The sequence below is a fragment of the Ciconia boyciana genome, chromosome 14 (genome assembly GCF_034638445.1).
Source record: "Ciconia boyciana chromosome 14, ASM3463844v1, whole genome shotgun sequence".
NCBI classification, from domain to species: domain Eukaryota; kingdom Metazoa; phylum Chordata; class Aves; order Ciconiiformes; family Ciconiidae; genus Ciconia; species Ciconia boyciana.
In genome coordinates, this window is record NC_132947.1 from 17,135,472 (window position 1) to 17,145,240 (window position 9,769).

At 41.6% G+C, this 9,769-nt stretch overlaps 1 protein-coding gene across 7 annotated transcripts in view; it reads left to right on the forward strand.

Moving 5' to 3' along the window:
- NCOA6 (nuclear receptor coactivator 6) overlaps nt 1–7,788 on the forward strand; it is a 47,777-nt gene extending 39,989 nt beyond the window's left edge. For 4 of the 7 annotated variants that reach the window (XM_072879585.1, XM_072879589.1, XM_072879586.1 and 1 more), the window contains 3 exons: nt 1,128–1,164; nt 3,811–3,983; nt 7,196–7,788. In XM_072879585.1, the coding sequence (XP_072735686.1) occupies nt 1,128–1,164; nt 3,811–3,983; nt 7,196–7,242 (257 nt within the window). In that variant the 3' untranslated portion in view covers nt 7,243–7,788. Of the gene's footprint in view, nt 1–1,127; nt 1,165–3,505; nt 3,790–3,810; nt 3,984–7,195 lie in introns of those variants that run through there. The other 3 variants (XM_072879588.1, XM_072879590.1, XM_072879591.1) reach the window with 2 other exon arrangements.
- Nucleotides 7,789–9,769: the final 1,981 nt, after the last annotated feature.

Genomic DNA, 9,769 nt, shown 5'->3' on the forward strand with positions numbered 1-9,769 from the left:
TGGATATTCTCCCTCTTCAAATTTTGGGTAGGAATAAGAGTAACTCTTTCCTTATGTTGCTTAGTCTATTTTTCTTTTGTTACCAAGACGACATCTTTTTTTTCCAGACAGTGCTATATACACTTACACTGAAGAGTCTGATGTTCCAACAATACAAATTGTAAGGGGTATTTACCATAAGGGGACAGATATTATCTGTTTTCTTACTTTTTTTACACCTTTATTCCTTGTGCACACTCTAGCAAACTTTGGGTCCTAAATTGATCTTAAAGGCAGAGCCACAGTTTTGTGCACCACTATCCCAAAGATTGTAGGGTGTTTACGAGTGAGATGGAGTACACTCCAGGCAATGGGACAAATAACAGTGAGTTAATACCTTACACTGTAATGGTAATCCCTAAACCCGTGGCAGCTTCTCACACGAGGTGCTGTGTTTAGGTACAGATGCTCCCGCTCAACAAAGTATCTGGTGGATATGGGGAGAATTAAAAGATGGACAGTAAAAAGATTAGAAATCTTACATGATGAAAAGGAGAGCTGTTTATTGTGGTGAAGACTCAAAAGGAAACCTGATCTGTGTGTATAAAATCACTATGAGAGAGAGAGAAAGAAAGAAGGCAGGTCAGACTTCTCTTTACATCATCTCCCGAGAGATTTTTTTTTTCCAATTCAGTAGAAGTATAACTGGGCTTCAGAAAATGGTCTTCCTTTGCATTAGAAGATACTGCTGTGAGAGGTGGTTGGGTTAAGGCAAAATTTTACATGCGTTTGAGATTAGTATTTTTAAGGTCTAAAACTAATAGCACCTAGAAGTTTTAGAAGTAATAAACTGTCTAAAATGGAAGTTAAAAAAGGGAGAGGACTGTAGCCCTTGTCAGGAAGTTTCTCTATAGTTTTCTTCTGCAGGGTTCCTTTTAACTTTTCTCTGTCTTAGCTGGTGCAGGCCATAATCAGAAAGAGCACTTGGCTGATGTGGTACTTTGATATGTTCGTTTGCTTTGCTTGGAGAGGAACGGTAGATGAGAGAAGCTTATTCTTCAGACCTAATACATAATGAGAAAAATGTGAGATAGTCAGGGGGTATGTACTTCTACAGCAGTCTTTAAAATTATCTTTTTCTCTTGTAGAACTTGAAACAAATGCTCCAGTAGTTGCTGGTCAAAGGTAAGGAGATAGTTTGTGTAGATTCAGCATAGATATAGCTTTCATGGGAGGAAGTCCCTTTCTCTTTGCTTCAATTGCACAACTTCTGCTACTGCTTTTCATTTTCTTGTCCATACCCTTTCTGTCCTGCTAAGAATTGGGCTAGTTGAATGTTTCAAAACATTCCTGAAATGCAGAATGTAAGAGAACTTTTTCCTGAGTCTGTCTTTGTGCTTTGGGCAGTGTTTCCTCTTATCCCTTCAGGCCTGCGTGTTTCATGTCCTGGAAGGGTCTTGGTGGTTCCACTGTTCAATATTTTCTGGAAACAAATCAAAACTAAAACCCCCAAAGCCTGCAGCTTAGCTGTCATGTGAATTTTTGTTTTCTGAAAGTAAGTCTTTCTAAAGTTTGTTCTTCTTCTGCCTTCGTGACTGTTTTCTCCAGATTTCCTCTGTGTTTGCTTGTTGACACTTTGCCAAAGCCTGATAGGAAAGCCAGGTAGAAACTTCATCCTGTCCCAATTATGACATTCAGTAATTAAAAGATCAAATTTCAAATGGTTGTGCTCTGTCAGAAGAAAATACAGTTTCCAAGATCTATTTATTTAGATTCTAAACCTACCAGGCTCTTAAACTCAGTCTAGGCAGCTGTAATGGCAGACCTTTGTAAGGTTTTTAGATAACTGTGCTGGCACAACTGGCCGGGTTTTTGATGCTGCCCTCGTCAGTGGAGTGATCCCCTAAGCCAGGGCAAGAGGTGCAACTCACTCACTCGGTTCATCAGGAAATAAGGCAGTGTCTCCTTTTGTAAGGGAGGTAACGCAATACACTTTCTCAGATCAGGAATGACTCCGAATTGAATATGTAACTATATTTACCTTCACATGGTTTGGGATCTTTCTAGTTGTATCGAAGACAAACTGAAATTTCACAACAAGTGTTTTTACGGTAGAATTTTTCTAAAAGGCTGAAGGTGCAACACTTGGCAGATGAGCAGATTCTCCAAATGAAGTGTCCTTGCACGACCATTCTCCAAACTCTTCAGCACATCACATTACTGCAGGTGCATTTCTGTTTGGATTTTTCTGGACTGGTGTGCTTTTCTGAGCAAGACCGGAAAAGAAGGAAAGCTTTCAGGCAAACTGTGAATCTAGTGATGGCTGATACTCACAGCAGTCAGCTTTGAGCTGGAGTTAAACACCATACGGTACAAACCTTAGAGGAACCTTGCAACCTACAAAGCACTAGAAATGTTTTTACTTGGGCCAACTTGATTTCCTCCTTATAAAAGGAGAGGAGTGATGTATTGGTTCCTATGAGACAATCCAAGCTGACGATTATTCACTAGAAAATTGTCTGTAATAACTGAACTTCAGCTGATGGTGCCTGTTTGCTTACCTCCAGGTATCTGCTGAAGTAGGTGGCTGTTGTTTCAGCTGCCCAGGTTACTTAGTGGAAGACCAGTTTGTGACCTGGTTGGGGGACTCCTATAGATTGCCCATAATACTGACTTAGGGGGAAATAGATCTCCATATTTATTTTTGTATCTGAGGCAATCCACATGCTTCCATATTCTCCTCTACTGTGTGTTTCCTTGCTTGAGAATGTTTGTCTCTCCTTTCATTGACAAACTTTTATTTCAGATATCTGTTACTTAAAAGTACAAGCATTTGTAGTAGTTTTTCCTCTCAAAGCAGGACTTCCTCTGAAACAGTGACACCGTAGTGGAACCTCTGTAACGCACAGGTCTGCTCTGTGTGTTTTCAGTCAGTTCTCTGATTACGGCAGCCTTTCTTGAGATCTTGCAAGTATCACCCAAAGGGCATGAAATGAGTTTTCTTTCTCCTTTTCCATTATCAGCAGAATAATTTGATTAATTACTTACCTTTGAATTCACAGGAGATAAGTTAGCTTAATCTTCAGAAACCACTTAGTCATCGGAAATTGTCTGGCATTAATGGATTAAGGAGAAAACACCCAAACCTCAGGATGAGTTTACAGGGTTAAGAGTAATAAAAGAGGACTTTAATTACAGAATGTAGCACTCCATTTATTGTCTCAGTGACAAGAAACACGGATTTCCGCACTACCTAAAATTATTTTTTTTATAGCAGAAAAAGCTTTCTGTTATAAAAAAAATTTTAACTTCAAGCTTTAAAGCTTGAAGAAAGTTTTAAATAAGCCTTAAGCTTTTTAATACGTGAAGAAATCACTTGGATCAATGGAGTGAGTCTTTTTAGTAAAAACAAAAGCTGGCATACTCACTGAAGAGTTCCTAATTCCTCCTTATGTTCATCTGCAATTTCAAACTCTGTACTCCCATATCGTAGCAGTCTCTAATGTAACTTGTTTGCTTTTCCTAGACTTCAGTAATGGTGGCACCTGTGGAAAACAGAGCAGACAATTTATAATGCATCTAATTTCTTGGTCTTCTAATGTTGAAAATATTCTCTTTGAGGACTTCTCAATTCTGTATCCTCTGATAATTTTTAATAGAAATGGACTATACTCTGGCTTACTCAGGTCATTCTTCATCTGATAAAACTTCTGGTATCTCTAGCATTTCATATCTTCAGTGCTAATAGTCCGGAACTGGTACCTGTGTCGGTCCATCCTCCAGCTTGTCTGAGTTGCATAGAAAAACATAATTCTTCTTACACTTCATCAGAAATATTTTGTCCCACTTTATTAGTAATGAGACAAAAGAGAATTGTGAAAAGTCTAAAACTCCAAATAGAAGAAATTCAAGAACAGAGGATTCTACCGCTTCACAGGAAACTGTAGAGAATGGACAGCGCAAGAGGTCCTCCAGACCAGCATCTGCATCCAGCACTGCAAAAGGTAAAATGCACAGCCATCATTTCTCTGGAGAGGGCAGGAAGTAATGTACTTCCCCAAGTAATAACCCTCTCAATAACTGGCTCATAACGATGGTTTACAGCTTGTAAACGTTGTGTGCTTTTAACTCTAGTTTCAATGACTTAGACACAGGTTGGTGTTGAAGTATTTACTGACATCTGTACTGGCAGTAAATCTTGTATGAATTTCCCATTGTTAAATTTGTGGAACTTGTTTTCTACAGTACTCATCAACATAGTGTTCAGCGAGCTCGCCTAGTTGAAATTGAATTCTCTTGGCAGAAATGTGTTGCTATTAAAAGGACTGTACTCAAGTAAAAAAGTGACATTTTTTTTTTCCTGAAGCCTGAAAGACACAAGACAAATGCTTAAGTCTTCCCAAGTGCACGGTCAGCTCTTGCGAAGCCAAATGCTGTGGTTCAGGCACGCTCAGAACGCTGCCTGGATGGCAGCCTGGAGCATCGAGGAGCGCTGTGTGCTAGCGCACAGGGCCTCAGCTGTTCTTTCCAAGAACATGTGAAATCCTAAAGTTACGGATATTAACCCATGGCATTAGCAGTTGCTGACGTGCCTTATTTCTACACAGGTTACAGTCTTTAACAAATTATGCAGCATTTGTGTGATACACACAGTCATTGCCGGAATGCACAGTCCATGGTGCCATTCTGCATTTCTGAAGCTAACTGTGTCAGCTCCTTATGTTTAAGGGTCAGAAAAATTCTGATGGACAAAATTAATATAAATATAATTTATTTAGGTATTAATATAAAATTATTATAAAAGGAAGTCAAGTTGAATTCAGCAACCATTTTCCATACTGAAGATGCTAAAGTTTGATGGTAAGAGTATTTGCATTTTAAGAGTTTCAGAGAAGACTTCCAGCTATACATAATTGTGCAATGGCTCTCAAAGATTACATGGAGGGACCTATATGTTCTGCACTTTTGTGGCTGCTGAATTTAATTAAATTTACTTCTTGTGGCAGGATTGTGCAGAAGAATCTAAGTCTGTATTGTAAAAATAAATTATCTTTCATGATTGTGAAAAAAAGTTTGAAAACTGTGAAGCCAATGTAAAATCGATTTGGTGATACCTTCCTGAGTTTGAGGGGATCTGAAGCGTGTGGCCTGCCCCACACACTGTAATGAATAAACCTAAAGATGACAACCGGTGGCACGTCAAATTCTGAAAATGTGGGAATGTGAAGTACATCAAATTTAAATAATACCAGAACTCACGTAGGGGTTTTGTACTGACTGTATTATTCATTTACCTCTGTAAGTAAAATCATTGTTTCTAAAACATGCATCTGAAACTGCCGCAGTATCTAAGGGTTTTGCTTGAAAACATAGGTCCAGCTTACCGTGTAGTACCGTGGGCTTCGATTCCCTTATCTCCATGCAAGCAACTGCCTACTTCCAAGTTGTAGAGAAAAGGAGCAAACCAAGGCTCTCTTGTGGAAGAGGACAGGCTGGAGGATTAGTGAGGTAGCTGAAGAAGTGTAACGAGGTTTGCCACTTGTGCCTACTCTGTTCTACATTTTTATCAGTGAATCATAGCTTAAGAAAGCACATTTGTTTTGTATGCTCCTGGCCTCCTCCTGGACATCTGCGGTTACGTTATCTGTGTCCTGAGAAACTCGCTAATCCACGTTAAAGAGAATGCGGGGCTGGGAGAAGTTACCTTTTGAAATAGAGGCTGATTAAGGTCATTGGAAAAATGGCAATTAGGAAAAACTTAAATATAGCAGGGAGAGAGAAGTGGACTTTGACCAGTTCCTATAGGAGTTCCCTTGCTAAGCATCAGGAAGGAGGAGGCAGAAGGATAACTATAACTGTAAGAGAAGAGGACACGCTGAAAGCCAGCCCTCGTCCATATGTACACGGCACGCTTCGGTGTGCAGGTTTTGGGTAGAAGCAGGTGGGGGAGGTGCTGGGGATAGTCACAAGGTGCTGGTGATGCTCACAAGGGATGGGGACAGGTACGGAACGCTGCTGAGCGCTGACCCGTTCGTTCTCCCAAACACGGAGACTTCAGCAGCAGCAGGGATGGCTACAGCTAGTGCTGCTGCTGGCCAAGCTACTTAAAAGTAGCGTTGCTGCTTGGAGGGAGCTGCGGTGACTGGAAGTCGTGCCTGTTAAGATGTTTCACTTCTGAAAACTGGTACTGTATTGGTATTTTCACTTTTTGGAGTACCTTTCCAGCAAGGGCTGTTTTAGCATCTACTGTAGCTTCGAGTTGGTTAAATTTTGAAATGTTGATTATTATTTTTTTTTTTAAATACACCATTTAACAGCCATGGAGTTGCACCGTTGCTTTTCTAGTTTTAGATGTCTTGGAAATTTCTTCCCTCTTGACTCTTAAAATACACACAGCTTTTGGAAAATATTGTAAAGAGCCAAAGATACATTGCCAACATTTAAAATCACATTTTTAAAAAAATCTAAAGATGCAAATACCCTTGGTCCTTACTCTTTACTTCTTTTGTTTTGAAATGGAAACTTAGTGCCTTGGTAAGTGCACTGAAAATGTCATCTGCTTTCTCTAGCTTCTGCAAGTGCTTCTGGTTGTTCTGCTGCAGTGCTCTATTATATTTTGTATCTTTCTGCATAAGCTGTTTTTCTGTGAATCATAATGTACAGCGAAGAGACTTGTTTTCTAATGACCTGACTTTCCAAGGACTCCAACAACTAGATTCTTAACTTGCGTGGCAGGCTTCAAAATATCTTCCTAAGTTTTTTTAATAACACCATCTGCATGATACTTGGGTCTGATTGACGCAGTTTGTGCCCAACGCTGTACTGCTGTTTCACGGAGCCTTCCTTCTGTGGTACGGCTGAGCAAGTTGTGGCATGTGGGGAACTAAAGTTGAAGAACAGTTAAAAATAGACGGCTCTTATTTTTAAGGCCGTTATATTAGGACTTCATAAATGTTAACCTCACAACACTCGGAAATAGTGTCCTCCAGGAGCTAGGGGGAACTTTGGGTTGTATCGCTGCCGACAGCTGTCGTCAGGGTAGAGGGTCCATTTGTGTTACGTCTTGTGAAGAGTCAGTCCCGGTTCTGTGGAAATCCTGGTCTTCAGAGGTTTCCACTCTGGTGTGATTTTGGAAAAATAAAAGGACAATCTGTGCACCTCTGGTGAATGGCTTACCGACTTCGTATCCATGCTTTTTTTCTTCTCTTAATTTCAGAAACGAGTGCCAGTGCAATGCAGTCAAAAAGAAGAAAATCCAAGTAAATTACTGCATGGAAACATGAAACTTGTAAATGAGTGTGAATTTACCAATAGCAATTTTGAGCTGTGATTTTTCTTTTTTAAATAAAATTCTGTACAGTAAGTCATTTTAATATTATACTGTTCCCAGTGAATGATTTTTTTTCTAAAAAACAGATAAATAGATATAAAAACTGGGTTCTCCTAAAACCCCCTGGATTTACAAAGTGAAGTCCAGGGTTAGCACATCAGGTTAATGTGTTTGTATGAAATGGAAGGGGAGGGGAAGACAATTGTAAATTTATTTGTTTCCACTTTTCATAAACAAATTAGAATACAGGGTTGTCATTTTTAGGTATTAAAATAATGTATTGTGCTGTTGTTTTAAGTACTGTATGTGAATAGCAGTAAGAGGGTTTATAAACAAACCCGATCTTGTTTGGAAATGTAAATAATTTTATTATATAGTAGATCTGATGTATTTGTTGTAGAAATGGACCAGTGAAACAAAAAAATAAATTTAAGGGTTTGTATAATGTGGAATCCCTCATGCTCTAAATAAATGTTATTGTCCTATAAGTTGGGTTGTATTATTATTATTAGCAGCAGCAACAGCATCATTCCAAACAGGAAGACTGAAGGGATTATTTAGAGCTCTAGGCCTGCAAGCTCCTTATATGGAGCTTTAGAAAGGCATTTGTTTAACCACAAACGAATTAACTGATGCAGCTGTTCTTGCAAAGCAAGAAAAAAAACGCAAAGGCCACGGGATACGTGCAGTGAATACATAGTGAGGAGACCCAGAAGACAGCGCTCCCCACAAATAAAGCCTCTCAGCAGGAAAACATGGCAGAGAAAAATGCCGTATTAAATGGTTTGAGGACTTCCTGAAATGCAGTAGCCTGCAGTCCCTTTATCTGGGTAACTGTAGTGCCGTCAGTGGTGGCCGGGTTGCGTGTACTGCCGCGGAAAGTAGGTCAGCCTCTTTGTTCCGGGAAGCTCTCACGGTGAGAACTGAGAAGCCAGTCTTCTCAGATTGCTTGTTGCTTTGTGCACAAATAGATACTTTTACCTTTTTTCTTTTCTTACGGAATTTTAAAAACGTATTTATGTATATCAGAAGGCTGGTTAAATATAAATTGGCATTAAATACAAATCGTTGCCTTTTATAATGACAGACATTACCTATTTGTGCGCAAGGTGACAGACACCGAGCGAGGCTAGTGTCTTGGGTCCTCGCTGTCGCAGTCGGGGTGCTCTGTGTCTTTCGCATGGGAAAAGTCAGCTGTGTTGGTAGAGGAGTGCGGCCTCCCCCCGCGCCCCGCGAGCCCCTGTCCTGAAACCCCGGCTCTCCCCCAGCTGCTCACGCTTCTCATACTTTACGGGGAGGTAGAATGAACTGCAAAAAGTATCTGCTCCTTTAGGATTATAGATCTACGCATACACATTTATATATGCATGTAGGGTTATAGATCCGTGCATATACATTTATATATGCATGGGTGTATTTCTATATGCACTCACATGCACATGAGTACAGTCAATAGGAAGCAGTTTCTGAAATGGCCCATTTTTTACTACTGCCATCCTCCACGTTGTGTTTCTTAACCCTCATCTTTAGTTGGCCAGTTCACAAAATGGCTTTTATTCCCCATGTCAGCTTGTGCTAAGGACAGGACAGGATTGCCCCAGGCCTGTCAGAAGTCTTTGGTGGGGTGGGCGAGGCCCGTTGTGGTGTTGCTGTTTGATGTCCTACCCACCGAGTCTGCCCGAAACGCGAGGGGCGAGTGTGCAGGTAACCTGGCGTTCAGCCTGCTCCGTGCTTGGCCTCGCCGCTGCTATTGCTGGTCAGGTCAGCTGGGAAGTTTTGGAGAATGAGGAGCTCAACAAATTCCACAGAACTGGAAGGCCGTCTTCACAGGCAAGGTCTAATAAACTAGGGGCAGAGAGGGGATGCGCTCAGGTTTGTGGAAAACGCCGCGTTGGGGGAAGCAGATGAGCTTGAGGACAGGGTCACCGCTTACAGGGACATGGACCTTGGGAAAGGACAAATGCAAGATCCTACACCTGGAAGGAGCCAGGGACCCGTGTACGGGTGCAAGCCCACTGATGCGCTTGGCAGTGGCTGGCCAGGGAGCAGCTCTGCAGTCAGAGCCCTCGGGGAGAGCGTGCTAAGCCTGGCGTGACGCAGCCAGGAGGGCTGCTGTACCGGGCTGTGCTCGCAGAAGTGTAGCCAGTGGGTAAGGGCAGTGATCATTCCCCTTTTCTTGGCCCTTGTTAGACTACATCTGGAATATTATCACCTGGTTTCCACCACAGCCCCCCCCCCCCCCCCCACAAAAGATGTTGATAATGTAGAGGGGACACAATAGAGGGCTACCAAGGTGGCCAGGGGCTGGGAACACTGGGCCAAAGAGGAGAGATGGAGGGAGATGGGCTTCACCACCCTTTCAGGTACCAGAGAAGATGGAGCCAGGCTCTTATGGAGGTGGGTGCTGGGAGGAGGGGACACCACTAGAGTAAATGGAACAAAAAATTCTCCCTGGGGACA